Below are 20,614 nucleotides of genomic sequence, written 5' to 3'. Positions count from 1 at the left end.
GCCTCTAAACACTTGCAAGCTAAAAAAATCTCTATATGTCTTACAAATGCAGTAACCAACAGTTTCTGCGCTCTGAACATGACCATCTGCAACATGGCATCCTTTACACCACTTCTGCAGCTGTCAGGTTATCAGAAACATCAGAGCAGACTCAACTCACGTCAGGGTGAGCTGGCGTGTTCCCCGAGCAGTGGGTAACCCGTGGGGGAGCACGTATAATGGGAAGGAAGCCTCAAAATACCATTAAATTGGCTGTTAACAAGCCATTTAATGAGCTGAATTGTCTCTCCCGCCGCTTGGTGTCGGATCAGTTCTCCGCTGACAGACTCGACACCTGGGAGACTCACGTAGAGGCGGGTTGACAGCAGATTTCCTACCCGCTGTCAATCTTTGCTATTTTGACAGCGGACCTACCTCCAAACCTGCCCTCTGAGCGCAGCAAAATTCCAGCCTTGGCGTCAGAAGGTTGTGGGTTCAAGCCCCACTCCAGAGACTGGAGCACAAAGATCTAGGCTGACACTCCAGTGCAGTGCTGAGGGAGTGCTGCACTGTCGGTGGTGCCGTCTTTCGGATGAGACGTTAAACCGAGGCCCTGTCTGCTCTCTCAGGTGGATGTCAAAGATCCCATGGCACTATTTCGAAGAAGAGCAGGGGAGTTATACCTGGTGTCCTGGCAAATATTTATCCCTCAACCAACATAACAATAACAGATTACCTGGTCATTATCACATTGCTGTTTCTGGGACCTTGCTGTGCGCAAATTGGCTGCCGTGTTTCCTACATTACAACAGTGACTACACTTCAAACGTACTTCATTGGCTGTAAAGCGCTTTGGGACGTCCTGAGGTCGTGAGTTTAGCAGTGAGTGTCGGCAGTCTATTGAATTGTAGGAAGAATCGCAACCAAACCGAATCAGGACATCCCCACAAAAGTACTTTTCTGGTCTGTGCTGAATCATTGGACACTGACTAAGAGTGCCAGCACTGGTATATTACCTATTACCCCACCATTGGCCCCCCTCAGTTCAAGTGCTTGCGGCAATTCTCATGGCCCTACAGCTACCCAGCTGAGAGAAGCAAGTTCGCACAGACTGGAGCCCAAACCTGGAACCTTCTGTATGCCTCAGTGTCACCTCAGACAGTGAATCCGCCCACTAATCCATCAGGAGAGCTTCAAAGCAAATAAATTTGCTCATTCTCCCATCAGCTTTCTCCCCTTGCCCAATCTGCTGAAGACATTGACTTCTTGCTGGTTCCACAGGTGCCGGTTGACCTGCAGTACCAGGTCCAAGTGACCATTATTCATGTGTGAGCCTGAGAGTCAGCTGGCTGTTCGACTGCAGGAGGTGGGGTATCATTGCTGAGCCCTGTCCTATTTTATTTAATGTCCACATGCATGTATACACACACACTCTCGCACGCACGCACACCCAGCAAGGTTTGGCTAAGTTCGATCAGACACTGTCGCAATCTCTTCCCACCACCCCCCCTTCCCCCCCCCCGCCCACATGATCTTTTCTCCAGAAAAGTGAAGGCTGAGGGGTGACCTAATAGAGGTCTTTAAAATTATGAAGGGGTTTGATAGAGTAGACTAGACATAGAGAAGATGTTTCCATTTGTGCAGAGTCCAAAACTAGGGGTTATAAAATATAAGAAAGTCACTAATAAATCGAATAAGGAATTCAGGAGAAACGTCTTTACCCAGAGAGTTGTTAGAATGTGGAACTCACTACCGCAAGGAGTAGTTGAGGCTTCTAGCATTTAAGAGGATTTAAGAGGAAGCTGGATAAGTAAATGCATGAGAAAGGAATAGAAGATAATGCTGATGGTGTTAGATGAAGTCGGGTGAGAGGAGGCTCGTGTGGAGTATACACATCGGCATAGACCTGTTGGGCCGAATAGCCTGTTTCTGTGCTGTATGTTCTATGTAGTTGATCAAATACCCTTCCAACTCTCACTGCTTTGAATCACACGTGAGGAGTCATCACTTGGGTGAGGTGCTTGATGATGGGCACCACCAGAAAGACTCATACCTTCAAAAGAACAGCAGAAAAACTTGGTGGGGCTGGAAAGGAAGTAAAAAAAATTTTAATTCCTTTTTCAAACTCTAACCTTCTTCACTTGTGTACATAGATGCTAGCTGACTCTTCTTGCACTGTGCATTGTGAATCAGAACAAAGCCCTTTTGTGGATACAAAGCTATAATGCAGATTGAACCCACAATATCTACAATAACAAAATCCTAGCAGCTCCTTTGCTAATAATCCCACTCTACATTCATCACTTTCTTCAGTCTGCACACCTTCAGTGTACACAGCCTCCATTCCTCTTGCAGTATGATGGGTGAATCACTACGTACTGATCTTCTCCATGCTCTTTGGAGAGGTGATAATCCTGTTGCTTTCAACTCATGAAGATGAAAGCCCAACCAACAGCTGTCACCCCTTGCCTTTGATTACTCAATTTTTAGTCTTTCTGACTATGGGCCTTGCAATCTCTCATCTCAAATGGAACTCCTCTGTCAAGAATCAATTCTAAGAAGATCGGTTTTCTCTTTCATGGCAAACACTTTTTTCTCCTCAGTAACTCTTAACTCTCTAAAGTTTAAGTCCATTGAAGACTGCTCTCATTTGTGCGGTGGCGGGGGGGGGGGGTTCTTTTAGCATCTTTCTCACTTTCCTGGACAGAATAGAAGACAGAGCTTGTTGACTGATAGGTCATCCCTCTGTCACTTTTGGCTTTAAACTGCACTCTCTGTCACAACCTTTCTTGTCTCTCTCCTTTATTGATGCTAATAATATGATTGAAGTCATTGCTTCTCTTGTATCTCTTCAGCTCCTAATACACTGTCCTCCATGCTCTTCCTCCTCCCCGCGGCCTCCCTGAGTTTAGATCAGTACTCGTTGCACTGTCTACTTCCTCAATCTTTCCCTCCTCCTAAAATGTTCGTGGGGCGGATTTTAATCGTGAGCGGGTTTCCACCGCTGGTTTCAGTGTGATTCCCACCTACTCCGCGGCATCACCCAGCTTCATTAACATGCTGCTGGTCAATGGAGAGCAGCTGCCAGCCGGCGGATACTCAAGGGGATGGGGAATCCAGGGCAGGGGGAGACCCAAACTTTCCTTGTGGGGCCCAGAGGAGCTCTCTTGTTTCTCTGGCCCACACAAAGGAAAGCAAAACAATTACCTTTTAATAGCCTCTTCTGCTTCCAGTCCTGTACTCATTTGGCTTTACCTTATCTGAATGGCCTGCAGATAAGGTTGGCACCTTGGCAAGTGCAACCAAACAGACGATGCCAGCTCCTGATCACCCTGGCATGTGTTCATTTTGTGCAGCACCATCTGAAGAATGGCAAGGCGTTAGACAGGCATTCACGTCTCATTGTGATGCCATCAGGGACCTGCTGGCACAGCTACCTTTGGGAAGAGGCGCCTCCACCAACAACATCTGCCAAAAGTGAAGTCTCTACAGATATGGGGGTGCGAATGCTGAAAAAACTGAAGCAAACTGACACGAGCCTTTCAAAAGCTTTGACATTTGTGCCAAAGCCGCCATCCAAAATCTACCTTTCAAAATAAAACAAGGTAAATATAGAGAACAGTTTAAAATAAAATCAGTCTTTGAACATGGGACCCTGTTGGTTGACTATGACATTGGCACGTCTCTGTATACTTCCATCTCATGACATTTTGATTACTTTTTAAATGATTTCCTTAACCTTTCCTGTCAGCACCCATCACAGGAGGACTTTTGAGGGCATCGCTCACCTGTCTAGTTTCAGTAATGAATGAGTTATATGAAAAAATGCTTTAATTCATTTCCAACGTAAAGAGTATGGAATAAGTACGTTCACCAGCCCCGAAATCTCATGTTGGTCATCATCCGATCACGGATTATTAACCTGCCCTGTGCCTGTATTATTGTGCAGTAGATATTAAACATTTGTCATATAGTTCAGGAAGCATATAGGCACCACTGCATTAAATAGTGTATAATTATAATTTAAATACGTGTGTCAGTGAAGGAGTTAAATCACTTCCTTTCAGCTACACTTACAATCAGATCAATATTCTATTCATACTGTGTCAGAAAATGCTAATGACTCACACCTTGTATCTATGGTGATTAAAGCTTGTGAGCTGACTATGCTTAGTGCATCTATCCACATGCCTGGATTCATTGCAACAACTAGTTCTTCAGATGTTTTATTATTGCCCCTTTTATGAACATTTCATTTCATTTCTCCTTTTGATTTAGTGCAGCGTGACCCAGACTGAAGATGAAAATTTTAAGGAAAATAGCAATATGTTTATGTACATATTCTTTAAATATAAATACTTAATTCAACAATCATCACCTTTGCCAGTGGGAAACTCTTAACAGTTTGTGCCTGGTTACTTTGGTAGAATTTGATCATTTTCCACGTATAACTAGTTGGTCTCCTATGGCGAAAGTTTTTTTTTAAGTCTCTTCCTGTAACTATTTCTCTGCTGGTTTTCCAGTCTATACTTCTCTCTGTCTTACTCTGCCCTCGCTCACACTCTGGCTCTTGCACACTTCTGTCTCCCTTATCTCACACTCTGTTTGGCTCTTGCACACTTCCTTTCATTGTCCCTATTTCTCCTTTTCACTCTCTATCGCTCTTTCTGCAACAAACGCAGGCAGACCAAAATAAATCTATATGGCTTTGCTGATCCAGTTAGTGTTGCTATGGCACCGGTTGCAAATTTGTTGAAAGGTTTTTTTTTTGGTCTCATTCCTGGATATTTTCCCTACATTTCATACTGAGACATCAGGAAGCTCTTCTATAAAATGGTGGGTCAAAAGTCTGCAGTCACATTGCCAAGTGAGATAGGAACCGTTCCCATTTTCCCAGTCCCTGTCGGAGAGCTGCCCGTTCTGTGAAGTATAACAATTTATATTTTGTCTGATTTTTTTTTTTCTCTGTGTGCCGTTTTATTATTTCAAAATATGTAAAATATTTCAGATGAGCACATGGGTACAGTAGCCCAGTGGCTGTAGTACTGGACTAGCAACCCAGAGGTTAAGAGTTCAAATCTCAGCAGGTCACCTTGTGAAACTGAATTCAATAAATTTGTGGTTTGGCACCGGAAAACTGCCTGATTCTTGTAAAAACACAACTGGTTCACTAATGTCCTTCAGGGATTGGAACCTGCCACTGCTCCCAGTCTGGCCGCCATCTGACTCCAGACCCACACTATGTGGTTGACTCTGAGGTGTAGATTTTCAACTTTCTGCTCAGGCATCTGTCCTGGGTTGTGAATCAGCCACCCATTAAAGAAACCGTCTGATTTTCATTTCCACTCATTTCAGGGGAAATTAAAATTGGGCAATCTCTATAACCTTGGGTAACGGGTAGCTCTATCACATCCCAGCCTGAAGAACATAAGAACGTAAGAAATAGGAGCAGGAGTAGGCCATTCGTCCCTTCGAGCCTGCTCCGCCATTCAATGAGATCATGGCTGATCTTCTGCCTCAACTCCATTCACCGGCCCGATCGCCATATCCCTTGATGCCCTTACTAGTCAGAAATCTATCGACTTATGTTTTGAATAGACCCAATGACTGACCCTCCACAGCCCTCTGGGGTAGAGAATTCCAAAGATTCACCACCCTGTGTGTGAAGAAATGTCTTCTCATCTCAGTCCTGAATGGCCTACCCTTTATCTTGAGGCTGTGGCCCCTGGTTCTAGACTCCCCAGCCAAGGGAAACATTCTCCCAGCATCCATCCTATCAAGCCCTGTAATAATTTTGTATGCTTCAATGAGATCCCCTCTCATTCTTCTGAATTCAAGGTTGTGGGTTCAAGTCCCACTCCAGAAACTTGAGCGCATAATCTAGGCTGGCACTCGCTAAGGTAGTGCTGCACTGTTGGAGGTGCCATCTTTCGGATGAGACGTTAAACTGAGGGCCCCGTCTGCCCTCTCAGGTGGACGTAAAAGATCCCATGGCAACTATTCTGAAGAATTAAGTCGAAATACCAAACCTTATGGTAACTTTGCATCAGACTGCGCACAATGAGAACTGTGAATTCCTCTGAATGTAAAATTTAGTGGAAAGGTTTTTGAGAGTAAACAGGGGAAGCAAGACCAGTAGAAAGTGGTAACAGTTTCCTTCCATTTTACTCCTCTTCCAAGTCTTGCTCCCATGCTAAAGTGTGTTCGCAAAAAATTACCTGAAATAAAATTCATGTTAACGTTTTCAAGAGAAACTTTTTGCAGAACTGCAAGCTTTGCCTTTGAAGATATAAAATGGAATGATTGGAGCAGTGTAAAATTCCTTCCAGCAGTTTATTGCATTGGCATCTTGGCATGTGTAATATAATTTGCAATATGAAATTGTTCTTCACATTTCTTTGCAAGTACAATGCTTTTTGTGTGTGTATATAATTCATCACCCATATATTTACCTTCATCTCCATATTAAGATAGGAGTTCCAAAAAGTTACAACCCAGGAGAGATCCAGTCCATGTTCTGCCCTATGTTTGCCATCAAGAATACATGAGAATTACCAAGACATGTGGGGGCGATTTTGCCAGCCCTGGGGAGGCGGGACTGCCGGGAAAATGGCAGAATTTGGGGGCGGGTGCCCAAACCGCCTCCATGCAATCTTGCCAGGAGGCGGGTAGCCGTCCTGTGCCGGGTCCCGTCTCCTTGGAGGCGGGAAGGGATTAAAGCCTATTAACTACCTGTTTACAGGAAGTTAACAGGCAGAAAATAGGATTATCCCCTTTTTGCCCTCACAAGTGCGGGCTTCCCGAAGGCTACAAAACCCGCAACTCAGCGAGGCGAGTACAGGGTCGGGGGGTGCAAAAGTGTGCTGTGAAGGTAAGTAATGGGTGCAAGAGTGGAGAGGTGAGTATCTGAAGTAAGTGCAAAGTGTTAGTAAAAGTGTACTTACCTTTGTTTCTTCCTGCAGGCTTCAGTCGGTGTCTATGCGGAGAGTCTTGGACCTCCGTGTTGCAGATGAGAAATGGCCGTTGCATTCTCAGATGCAACAACCATCTCATTTCTGTAAAAGAATGAAGTTTGATAGGTCTTGAATTCGAGAACTCATCAAACTACAGAGAATGTCACTGTTTGACGGCTTCACAAAGCTATCAAACAATGACAATTCATCTGTCAAATATTTTTGACAGATGAAACGTCATACGTTGACGTTCTCTGCAACCGCCTTTCCCTTAATTGGCCTGCTAAGCCTGCCCAGCGGACTTAACAAGGTCAATCAAGGGAAAATAGCGTGGGGTTGCCACAAATCGATGGAGGTGGGACATCGACCCAACAAGCAGCAGTCCCGCCTCCAATGCACCCCCATTGGCAAAATCGCCCCCACAGACTCCAGAGTGTAATATGGAAAGGTCAGCTCCTCCATTGAATGACCCAGGCGAGGAATGAGTAGAATAACATGGACAGGGTTGAGAGAATGAGGTCCATATCTCACAGGAATTTGAGACCTCCCCCACCCCCAGCCCCCACCCCCAGCCCCAACCCCTCAGCCCCTCACTCTTTCAACAAAGTACAGAAGTTGCAGTCAACACTGCTTTTTGCAGTACCGCTGAAGCAGGCTGTTCCCCTAGCATTGCCAAGAACTCTTCACTGAAGAGATAATACCCCATAAAAGAAATGATCTGAGTCAATATTTAATTAGGGCAAAATATTATTTTTATTGTGAATGCAATTGTTAAACATACTTTTAGTTGGTTATACGACCCTTCATCCCCTTCAGTAGCCATATTTTTAATCTTCTTTGTGACTGTGAGATGCCTTCATTAGGAGAGGAATCAGCGAAGATTAAACTAGTCCCTAACAGATTCTAAATTGCTTCAAGCCCCAACCTGGAGCTGTTCAATTGAACGGCGACTGCATTACCATTTGATAGTCCGCTCTGGCAGAAAGTCTGCCAGTCTGTGTTTCAATCACCTGTACTTAAATCAACGTTAATATACAGTTCCTTTATGTATATTCCGCGATATCCCAGGTGTCCTGACAGCATCTTCCAAGTTCTAGATTTGTCAAAGCCACTTTGGATTATCGGATCTGAAATGTAAACTTGTACATTAAAATGAACAATTCTGTGCCCCCCGCCCCCCGGCTCTTCGTACATGTAGAACTACTTCAACATCAAAAGCTGAAATAACTGCTGGTGTAGTTATTACTGCAGCTGCTCTGGGGACCGATTCAGATGCCTCATTTATTGGATCTTAATAGATAAAAAAAGCCAAATTGGGTCTCATGATAAAAGCCTAATCAAGTTATAATCTGCATAATTTTCACATAAGCTTTGGTGTGAAATTTGCATAATTTATGTTTCAGCAGATACTAATGTGATATTAAAAAGTATTTAATCCAGTCATTGAGTTTTATTTATCATGATGTTCACTGATTGTTCTTCTATCCTACAATTGTTTTAGTTCGCTATCTGCCGAGCATCTTACGATGGTTACCACCTTAAAATATGTCAGTTGATGTCTTGATCTGTGTCCCCCCATAAAAGTGTCCTCAGACACTCGGGTTTGTCTGTCAACAATACTGCAGAGGCACACTGTCAGCTTCCCTTTTCATTATTTCCATATCAGCTCTCATGCACAACTACAGTAACTAAGAGTCTCGAACAACAGGGGAGTTGTATAGTCTGAACACTGCATTATATAGAATAAGACAGCATCTTGTACAGGAATCCTCTGTGGGCTAAAGTGTTAAAAGCAATAAATGGTTAGACTTTTCTCAAGTCGTTATAAGTAATAATAACACCGAAGTACAGTCCTTTGTGCCATGACTCTTCTGTACTTTCCAACCACACAAATGTTTCATATTCTATCTGCATGGAGGTTATACTGTATTATTCTAATGGCACCAAGAATATTAAATGTGCTTTGGACAGACTGTGAAAACGTTGGTCTTGATATGATGCAGAAGTGCTGTGTAACGATCAGTATATATGTGTTAATTGTTCATTGAGTCCTGGGTTTTCTGGCAATTTTAAAGATTCCTTGTTTATTAACATGAATCTGGCAGCATTCAGTGACTTCATTTTTATTGAGACAGGAAAGGAATTATATACAAAACAATTGTTTGAAATAAGGCAATGGGTGAAAGGTAATAGAAATCAAATTTCGACCTGCTAAGACGTTTGATTCTTTTTTTCAAAATCACATTTCATTTTAGTTCTCGTTTAGTGATTTAAATTGTTTTGTTTCCAGGTATTTTGACCTCCTCATTCACTCACTCTTCCTTTGTGTATTATTCTCCTGTAGTTACAGGCAATTTGTATAAGTTGAGCTTTTCAAGCCACACGGAGCTCTAACATATAGAGAACAAAACTGCAGCCATGCAATTTGCATGAAAACAATGAAGGTCCTCCCTTTCTTTATGTTATTATAATCCTGAAAGATACATTACCGAGCCCCTTCAACAACAACTGTTGACACAAGTTATTTAAAAAAGACAAAGTCTTGAATAAATGTAACGCTTTGATTGACTTAACTGAAGCCGATCATCTCCGGAGTGCTCATCACTCGACAGAAGCTTCACCCTCAGCATTCAATTGAATACTATTCTTCATTTAAGTCGAAGCTTTTTGGAAACATAAAATATGTAATTAATGTTTGGGGAACATTTCCATTTGAAAGGAGCAATTTCAGGTAGTTTTACTTTTATATAAAAAAACAATTGGAAGAACGTGTTTTGTTAAAAACTTTGAGATCAGTTCTTCAAAGCTAACAATTCAAAAAGCAGCAGCTTGGTTTTATTGTGTCAGCATTAACTAATGGCCCGCAGCCCTCTCTAAAAAACCTGAAGTCTATGTATTATGTATACAGCATTACTGGCTTTAGGTGTTGACTTGTCAACATGAAAAATGAAAAACGTCAAGTTCTATGACTTCAAAGAAATGACATGTTTGTGGGGTTTTTTTTGGACTCTGAATGTTAACATTTCTGATAAAAAAAAGGGCTTTATGTTCGCTATGTAGTACCAAAATGGAGAACATGTAAAATTAATATTTGCAACATGATGGGAAACTGTAAATACTAAATAAGTATCAAGTGACCTTTATTGATGAAATTATTTCAGGTTGCTTGTCTGTTTGGTGAAACATTAATGCGAGCACCAAACCGAAAATGAGTTTGGAATAAAAGCTTACAGCATGGAGTTTCTGATCTACAATGATTAGAAAGGGGGGAAGGAACTGGGTTTAAGAAAGCCACAGGAGTTGGTTCCTCACATCTTCCCAAATTGAGGACTGTCTGATCAGTTGATGCTCATCACTTCAATTAGAATTCTTAACAATTTTGGGGGGGGGGGAGGGGGGGGTTTGTTTGGCTTTAAAGCACATGTCACTTCTCTGAACTTAAGATGTTGGCAGCTTCCTTTGTACTGTAGCCCCTCACTTGTAACACTCCCTTCGGGAGCCATACAAAAATCATGTTGCAGTGGAGGGACGCTTGCAATTCTGGGAGTTTGCGTATACTTTATTTAGCAGCAACGCATGTTGCATCAGAAACTGTGGCACATCAGAGAGCTTTATAATGAGGGCTTACTACAGCATTTTACTTTTCAGTTTCTCGATTTCAAGCTGATCCTTTTTGTAGATGCAGCACAGAAGAAGTTACATTTTGGCAACTCTGCTAACACTGTACTTGTGCTATTTAAGTATGGTTTCCCAGCAAAAAACAACCATCAAGAGTTTGCATTTTCACCATTGCTATTGAACCAAAGCTCCATGGCGAGAGGTCAGTTGCTCTTAACAGGGGAGATTTTCCTGCACTGGATCACCTTGACACGGCGAATATCAGAGAATCAGGCCAGTAGAACAACACACCTGTGCAAGAACACAACCCGGCTTGTCTTTTTCTAAATGAGGCAACTAGAAGTACTAGAGGTAGAATCTTTTGATTTTCTAACTTAATTATTTCTTCACTGCCCAGGTTTCACACCTCCGGGGATGGACAGAACATCACCAGACAATAGTCCCGTCCATGGCCTAGTCCGACAGACCTCTGTCACCACCGGGGCCAACATCCCAATGATGACTGAGCTCGGTAAGAGGGTCCGATTTCCTCCTCTCGGCGGGCTATGTTTTTTTAACCCATTAATCACGTACAGGATGTGCGGAGTGATTCCAGTGTGTATTAGTCACGTTGTCATGTCAGTCACTTGACATGTTTGCCATTTGTCACCAAGCCAACAACATCCCCCTCCAGTAAAGGGTCTCAGATTACATTTCAGTGCCTTAAGTGACTCCTTCCTTGGCTGGTATTTGCAAACATTGATTCTGCTCAAGCAAAATATACCAGGAAAGCCAGACACGTACTCTGTCTATGGATGCTATATATACCAAGAAAGGCCGATCTTTTGTTTTTACTTGTGCCTGGTCCAATAAAAAACATTTTGAGAATTGAGGCTCCCTGGTCAGTGGGAGCATGGATTGAAGAATTGTGGCATCCCAATTTTCTGGTAATAAATTTTAGCTTCACCTCGCAACAGAACTTACCAATATCGCTCTGTAAAATCATGTATTGTAATAATAAGTAGTTATTTATATCTCAATATGCTTAAATCTTGATGTTTCTTAGAACTTACTAGCAATGGTTTCGTAAAAATATGTTAGACAATGCTATTCTAGTTCAGACAGGACCTGGATGTTGTAGATTCTCAGGTCAAATGTAACAGAAATACAACACTGAAGCTTTGGGGACTGCAGCACAGACATGTTGGTCAATGGTTGACATTCGCACTGACTAGTACTCTAGCTAATTGTTCAATGCTATGGACAGAATTCAGATCCATTGAGCTCAAGGGCTTCTGCTGTAATGTTTATGCACAGCCTTGTTGCAACCTGGCTGATCAAAGGTCAAAAGACAAACGTTCACTTTTCAAGGAAATCTATATGACTTAGAACATTATTGAAACCCTAACCAGTCCGGTCAGCACTGCCTCCTCTCCCCTGATGGCCCGTGAGTAAATGTGGGAAGTGGTATTGAGTCATTCAGACCGAGAAGATCCCCGGTTCAAATCTTGCCAATTTTTGCCCTTCCCCTAGCCCAGGGATGTCGTGGACAACTGCAGCCACTCCAGCCGAGATTAGTTAACCCAGCACAGACCAATGAACGATCCAGGGACCTCCTTCGGCTCGAGGACTCAATGCCCCGTCACACATTTACCCTTTACAGATCAGGTGGGAAAGTGTAGTGCTGACCAACTGTAGTTCTAATCTCAATAGTGCTGTGTGTTTAAATCGATTTTCTTGAAACTGAAAACAGTTACCTTTCAAACTTTGGTCAGTGTTACTGCAACATCCGAAATGTGTTTATAAATATTACAATAGGTCCTCGAGCAAATATTTGGAAAGATTATCATTACATTTTCACACTGTACCATCACAAATGGTTATGTCTGATGATGTGATTTGGGGGTTATCAATCATGTTTGTGAAATCACTGCCAAATTGATGTTATTTACAATATGCCATTGTTACAAATTTGGGGTCTGTATTACTTATCTCTCAGGTTCAGTGTCATCGATCTCTCCCATGAGCGAGTCCCACATGCCTTACAATCTGAAGTTGATCTTTACTGCCCACGATGGTGGGATCCAGGGGTCAGAACAATACACCTCCTTAGTATGGATTCTATCATTCACCACGTGCTACCACACACATTTCTTCAGATGAATCGTCAGATAAGGTCAAGAGTAGAACAACACAAAGTGAACAAGCAGCATAATGATTGCAATGAATTACACATTTTTTTTGGTAAATTTCTTGTAAAATATAAAATGCAACACTGTCCCTGCTAGCAGGTTAAATATAACTTTTCTGACCAGTAGTTTCTCTGAACCTGATTGGCACTCCCTTAAGGAATATGCTCTTGCTCTCTGTGTCTGTCTCTCTCACTAGATCTTCCAGACATTCCCAGGCCAAGTGGGTCTTTGCTCTTTTGTTTCCTGGGTGAACAGAAAGCCAAGGGCTTGATCACTCAACTGGGGTCATTTTAACTTTTGGCGATAGAGTGAAACGGGCGATATCGAATTGGTCATTCGTTGTACACCTCTCCCCATTTTCCTTTCCAATGAAGCCAATGGAAAGGGAAATTGGGAGAGGTGTGTAACGGGCAGCGGCCCTTTTACACTATCGGCAATTAAACTAGCTATCGCTCCTTAGTGAGGATTCCCTCCAACATCCCCCTTGCTGTCCATAAATAAATAGGCCGTCCTAACGTAGTAGGTGTGGATGTTTATGGGATGTCTAAATGAACTTAAATTGTCTCAAGCTGAAGAGTTGTGCGGGAAGCAACACCTCACCAGCAGGTTCATCTAGATCTAATTAACATTTCTTGAAAGCTGCGTTAGTGGATTTAACCTCTTGCAAGCTGATTGTTAATTTAATATTGTAATTTTAATATAAATTATGTTGCAATCCTAACATAGTCAAATAGAAATCCCAAAATGTTTCACCTCCACCTCTTTGACATAAGAAAACTACGAGGCACTTGGTCTGAGTATTAAACAAGGCTTTAATCAACAGTTTTTCAACATGGAGATCTAGTTGTGTCCTTCACTAGTTCCTGTTAAATGAATGTCCTGCACTAGCTGGGCCCGTGCCCGAGTATTTATACTCTCCCTGGACAGCGCCGCCAGCAGGCCGCCCAGTATTATTTCATAAGTCATTTCCCATGAATGACAAGATTCATGTCACTCTTTTTCCCAGATTTCAGTACAGGTGCTGACAATGTACTTCACGTCCTTGATTCATTTCCACAACAATAATAAGACTTGTATTTATAAAACTTCCCTCATTGAAATGTCTCAAAGTGATTCACACGATGAATTACCTTTTTGAAGTGCAATCATTTGTTATGTCAGCATTTACACCAGAGGTTAACAACCGTGACGTGATTACTGCAAGTTCACTAGGAGATAATTGTAGTTAGTTACTGATAAATGCTCTGTCTGGGATATATTAAACATGCCATATGAAATCTGCAGTAATTGTAATAATCCTTTTTCCCTTCATATTGTGCACAACCTGGTAATCATGATGAAAACATACAGTAACCTTTTGACTTCCTTACACTAGCTTTTTGAGTCATTACGCTAAAGAGCTGGAGCCTGGGTAGCATAGTGAGTTAATGCACTGGCCCAGAATTTGCTGGGAAAGTAACAGCGATTTAATGCGTATGCTGCTAATCTGTGCATAAATAACCCAGCAATTTGTGGTGAGGAAGAGATACGCCGTGAGTTGCGCCATTAGCCTCGTGAAAACGGGAGCTCGCCGCCCAGACATTGCGCTGTAAATATGAATTAACCTCACCGCAGAAAGTTAGGGCTACTATTTCACGGCGTAAGGACTCTGTTCATGGGGTAATTTATGGTCCTGACATGGAGGCCCAGAAAGGGAACAGTTGAAACTGTCTCACTCCTGCAGGTAATAAATTGTTCCGAGAGGTTTTTAAAATTTTACATTTTCTTCTGTCTCTTCTTTCTCCCTCTCTTAATCCAATATTCTCTTTCTGTATCTAATTTGACTCTAATTCATCCGATTTCCTTCTCTCATGTTCACTCTGTTTCTTTCTCTGTCCTTAAATGTAATTGGTTAAGGAGATAGACATTTAGTCCCGTTGTTCACCAAGGTCCCAGGTGCCCCGTTGTTATGAACACTCACTTCCAGCACTTTGCGGCACAGAAATAATTGGAGCTGAAGGGTGAGGAAATAAATCCAACTCACGGGGCAAATTCTGGGCCGCTGTCATTTCACCTTTAGGTCAAGGTTTAAACCCACCCCAGACTGAGGTCTCTTCACCCGATTGGCTGTAAGAGGTCCAAAGTGAAGTGAGTTTGGGCAGCTCCACTCACTTCCTGCGGGCATGGGTCCAAAACTACCCATAATGGAATACCAGCCAGATGGGGGATAGTTAGTTCAGGAAGTAGAAACGTTTGCAGTAAGGGTGCTGTTTTGAGGACAGTGGGGAAGAGATTCCCTCTCTACAATGGTGCAGTGAAGTCGTGGAAGAGCTTATGATTTTACTGCACATAGCACACAGAGGCAGTCAGCTCCCATTGTTAGTAGAATAAGAGGGAGTTTTAAATCCTTTTAACTCATTACCTGTGCTCCACCTGACCTGGGAGCGCTTGACGTTGAAAGTGAAGCGTTTTCCACGTCCAGTGCCGCTGTCTCTCACAAAAGTCATTAAAAAAATTAGAGAGTGAAAATCAATTTAAGATGAAAGGTTGCTTGAACCTAATTAAGAAACAACATGAAAGGCAACCGTAGACAACATATATCAAAGGAATAACAGCAGGTTATTCTTGGAGAAAAGATGCTTAATTTAAGGATCCCCAGAAAAAAAGTTATTTATATTATTCTTTAGGTCAAATTCCCTGAAAATCAGTAATTAGGCAGAATGGGCCTTGAATTAACTGAATAATGTCTAGAAAGTGTTGTAGCTTTTCCTTCCTAACTATTTTCTTTAGTAGGCTTTAACACAATAGTTAAAATTAGGATACTAAGCACAAAACAAAGGGTGAGCTTTACTTTTATTGTAATACGACAGATTTAGCAAACACAGTTTAGTCAATGGCCCTGTATTCTCGCTGAAGCTACACATGGCAGCTGGGCTTTGTCAGTCTATGTTAAGCACTTGAGAATGTAGAAACCAGACGAGTCCATCCAGCCAGCCCCTGTGGCTCTCTTTTGGGACCTTATCTGACCAATATTTCTTGTGCCATTTCCTGTCCTGACCTGAACCTGCACTGCTCTACCCTTTGCTGAATCAGGAATTGATCCATCATCTACTGCGCTTGGTGGCAATCTATAGCACAAGCCAACAACGCAGCATAACAAAGTTAATCCTTAAGTTGAGTGTAGCTCATGACTTATTTTGGTTTTATTCAAACTTGGGCTTCACAGTGAGAGGATTCGAGTACAGGAGTAAGGATGTCTTGCTGCAGTTGTACAGGGCCTTGGTGAGACCACACCTTGAGTATTGTGTGCAGTTTTGGTCACCTTATCTGAGGAAGGATGTTCTTGCCATGGAGGGAGTGCAGCGAAGATTCACCAGACTGATACCTGGGATGGCAGGAATGACGTATGAGGAGAGATTGGGTCGATTGGGCTTATACTTGCTGGAGTTTAGAAGAATGAGAGGGGATCTCATCGAAACTTATAAAATTCTAACAGGACTAGACAGACTAGATGCAGGAAGGCTGTTCCCGATGGCGGGGGAGTCCAAAACCAGGGGCCACAGTCTAAGGATAAGGGGTAAGCCATTTAGGACAGAGATGAGGAGGAATTTCTTCACCCAGAGAGTGGTGAACCTGTGGAATTCTCTACCACAGAAGGCAGTGGAGGCCAATTCATTAAATATATTCAAGAAGGAGTTAGATATATTTCTTAAGGCTAAAGGGATCAAGGGATATGGGAGAAGGCAGGGACAGGGTACTGAGTTTGGATGATCAGCCATGATCTCATTGAATGGCGGAGCAGGCTCGAGGGGCCGAATGGCCTACTCCTGCTCCTATCTTCTATGTTTAAACCCTACCGATATCCAGCCCTGGTTTTCTGAAGAATCGCTAGATCCATGCCAGACCTTTCAGCCTGAGGACAATTTCTCGAGGGTGAAAACTTAGCCAAACACTGATGGCAAGAGACGTCACTGTTACAATTGAGGTTTTCTCCCGGTTATAAATTCGGTCTGCCGTGGTTACCTTCTGGGTTCAGCCGCTTCAGCCACTCCCATAAGCAATCAGAGAGTCTTACCTTAATGGGAGTTGACTCACACTGTCTTGTTTTTACTTGTACAATAATCCAGGATAGAAAAAAGAAAGACTTACATTTATATAGCGCCTTTCATGACCACTGATGTCTCAAAGTGCTTTACAGCCAATTAAGTATTTTTGGAGTGCAGTCACTGTTGTAATGTGGGAAACGTGGCAGCCAATCTGCGCACAGCAAGCTCCCACAAACAGCAACGTGATAATGACCTGATAATCTGTTTTTGTTATGTTGGTTAACAATCAAACAGTAGCAATCAAACCCCTCGTTAGTTGGGCTGGATCTCATGCCTTTTGCATGCATATTTCTTCAATCTCTCTAAAGGCAGACCAAGTTAAACTAGGTGAAGCAAAGCTTTGTTTGAATCATTAAGCTGCTTTATTTCACAGTATGGTGAACATACATAGCAATAGTTGGGATCAAATTCAACTTGGCTTTCGAATAATGATATACGAAAATAATAAACTCACAACGCTGGCTCACATCAGTGAGGCATTTTACTCAACTTTAACAGGATAACTCCTTTACGTTCTGTCCTACAGTCTCGGGTCAGAGCTTACTTTCTCTCCGGTCTTTGTTTCGTAGCCTTTTGCTTATGCAGCATCCCGCTCCCAAAAAACAGACTGACCTGCCAGGAAGAGGGCAAAAAAAATGTCAACACAGCAGGTGTGAAGTGTTTATCAGTTACAGATATGAGCCACTGAATTGCATGATGTTTAGACTCTGAGAAAAATGACTTCCGACCAGTATATTAACCTCCTTTCATCTGATTTTAGATCCACGTGCCAGCATGGAGCTGTCCCGAGAAGTTAAACCTTTAACTCTAAACATTTTAAAATAACTCGTATCTAGATCCATTCTATGGGAAAATGGAGAAAGAAACCTGAAATACGACATTCCCAATACATTCATGTTGTATTCCCAACTTGAACGTCAGTGCCTATAAGCAAAATGAATCTCTTATTAACCAAAACTTGGACCCTTTGTAGGCGATAGAATTAACAGTGACCCTTTTGATAATAGCATAATGCACAGATATTTTCATACCTGCCTTCTCACAGATTGGCTACAGCTGAGGAAATGTGTCCACCATAATCTCCACCAATGTGAACTCTCCTCCTGTGCTTGTCACTCCAACTGATTCATTGTTCTTTGTATCTACAATCCAGGCCACCTGTAGTGTAGTGATGACCTGATCACATGTACAGCATGGATACATTACATGACACATAGCAGATAGTACCTAGCATACTAATATCGCAATCCTTTGGGAAGCCCAGTCATTTTGTCACAATTCCGATTTCAATACATATTGGGGGAGGAATTCAGTAGGTTGCGCCACCCGTTAGCGCCTTAAGAGGGCGCTAAGTGGGTCGCAAGCCAACTGGCGCCCGGGCGCGGAACTGCCCACGCCTCCCGCTAAATTCCGCGGGATGTTAGTGGTGGCGCTAACCATTAGCGCTGTGCCGCTGCCAATGACGTCATTGGTGTGTGCAGCGCCCCGGCCGTGATATTTGGCAGCGCCCCGATTTACCGCCGGACTCTATGTCCGACGGGTTCAGGGGGGCCTACCTGCGGCCGGGGAGGCGCAAATTAGAGAGGTGCGGGGCAGCCATTTTTGTTGTTGGCCGCCTGCCAGCACCTGCCTGCGCTCCTGTCCACGGCCTCCTGAACCCCCGCCCCGCGGAGTGCCGGCTGCGCTCCAAGAGCCCAGCACTTCTCTTTGGTGCCGGGCTCTTTTGCCTGCACTCCCGATGCTCGGGGGCCCAGCTGGGCCCCAGATCGCACTGCACAAGGCCCCTCCCCTTTAAGAAGGGGAGGAAGGCCTGCAATACCGCAGCGCAACGTGCCGCAGCGTGTGGCGCTGCGGCACGTAGCGCCACGATATTCACTCGCAGCGCCCCAAGAGGGATGTGGGGCGCCTCCAGTAGCGCCGCGCTTCCCTTTGGGGCGCTACCACTCAATTTCCGATGCGGGGCCGCGAATGTTTCCGGGGCGTTACTTTTAGTACCCTGGCGAGGCTGGCGCCCCAAACGGCGCTATACTCAATTTCTCCCCCATTGTCTGTAATTGTGTCCACGGCAACAATCTTGACACAAAATCTATCCACGCTTGTGCTTCGGCACTTAGACTCATTCCTGCCTTGCGTGATGGAGATGATGTCTGAGGTGGTGTCACCCTGCAAAGAAAGGGCAGAGATGTTCAATGACATCAAATTGCTGTTGTCCCACTCTGGCAAGCTACAGAAGTTTCTCCCCTGGTGTGATAACATTAAAATGGGAACTACTTTTCCATCTCTGATTACTGCTGCACTTAGGTGCTTTGCAGCATTACTAATACACTGTCCGTCTACAAGGCAGCATTTTTTTCACATCAGCCAACTGCAAATTTGACAAAATATTCTCGAGCCAGGGAGTTACGGGATTGAATGTTCACTCAAGATCCACGACTCGGCCATACTTAATGCGACAGTGCTCAGCGAGGTGAATATTTCATTTCCCCCACTGAGATGAGGAGAAATGTCTTCACTCCGAGGGTGGTGAACCTGTGGAATTCTCTGCCACAGAAGGCTGTGGAGGCCAAGTCACTGAATATATTTAAGAAGGTGATAGATAGATTTCTCAAAAGGCGTCAAGGGGTATGGGGAGAGAGCGGGAATATGGTATTGAGAGAGAGGATCAGCCATGATCATATTGAATGGCGGAGCAGGCTCGAAGGGCCGAATGGCCGATTCCTGCTCCTATTTTACTATGTTTCTGAAAGAGTTCTGAAGAAAGCAGCCTGCTGAATGTAAAGAGAAAGAGGCAACGCGCGTTGCATGATGAGTATCAACATGGCCATTCAAATAAAACTGCCATCATAGCCGAATCATAAACAGACAAATATTCCTCTTGTGACGTGACCTTCATAACCTGTCACTTATTAGTTCTTTTTGACTTATAAATAGGGCATTGGACTGTTCCTTCCAATATATAATTTTAAAAATCTTATCTCCGTTGTTGGAAAGTTTTCCCAAGATATATATTTAAAGGAGAACTTTAGCGTCTCAGGAGAGACCTGACATCAGCTGCAGGCACCAGCAACTTTCAGATTGGCATTCTTTCCCATGTTGAGTTCCAGCCAGGAGGCACCTGAGCTGAGAAAGTTCATTACTGGCCGGGTCCGCGAGCCAAGCATCTCTCTGCCGAGACAGCAGCTCTCCTTTGGTGAACAGAGACAAATGTCCTGGGTTGTGCAGGCTTCCCCTGCAATGAGGCCACCATTACTTAATCATTTCCCCCAACATGAGCCTTGAGCTGTCACCATCGTGTGGACAATAAATAGCACACTCCCGACCCAAAATATTCACACTGCGACTGCATGCATGGTGTTTTTCTCAAGTTCACAGAGACTGACACACATAATCTGTATGCTCAGTAGCAAAGCAAGTCACTGAGCACCTGACTATTAAATATTGCACTTTTTGGCAGGGGTTGTTTATACATACGTGATGTGTGATTTCTGCTGACAGAAACTAACTGACAATGGTAATTTTCATAATAATAACTTCTTTGAAGTTTTTCTTTCAAGGACAACAAGCTCTTTCTGTAAAAGTATTGTATTTTCTGAGGGGAAAAAGAACACATTGGTGCTTCCACTACCTGCTATGGAAAAGAAGTCGTACAGAACAGGAAGGCCCCAGCAGCATCCCTGGTCTGTGCTGCCAGTGGATCTCAGCTGGCGTGCCTAGGGAGAGGCGAAGGTCAGCCACTGTCCCTGCTCCTGGTCACTGTGCAGTGCCTCTTGCTGGAATGTCCATGCGTTGACGTTGATGAGGACGGGAT

General features: G+C 43.5%; 1 protein-coding gene across 16 annotated transcripts in view; it reads left to right on the top strand.

Annotated features, from left to right (window-relative positions):
• The window catches only part of kcnma1a (potassium large conductance calcium-activated channel, subfamily M, alpha member 1a), a 1,094,159-nt gene that overhangs the window by 992,425 nt on the left and 81,120 nt on the right, over nucleotides 1–20,614 (top strand). For all 16 annotated transcript variants that reach the window (XM_085970505.1, XM_085970490.1, XM_085970491.1 and 13 more), the window contains one exon: nucleotides 10,948–11,061. In XM_085970505.1, the coding sequence (XP_085826631.1) occupies nucleotides 10,948–11,061 (114 nt within the window). The remainder of the gene's footprint in view (nucleotides 1–10,947; nucleotides 11,062–20,614) is intronic.

Source organism: Somniosus microcephalus, chromosome 29 (assembly GCF_052327205.1).
Source record: "Somniosus microcephalus isolate GS21.2 chromosome 29, FLI_Smic_1.0, whole genome shotgun sequence".
Taxonomy (NCBI): Eukaryota; Metazoa; Chordata; class Chondrichthyes; order Squaliformes; family Somniosidae; genus Somniosus; species Somniosus microcephalus.
Note: the sequence above shows the minus strand (reverse complement) of the source record. Positions and strands in the feature narration are given on the sequence as shown.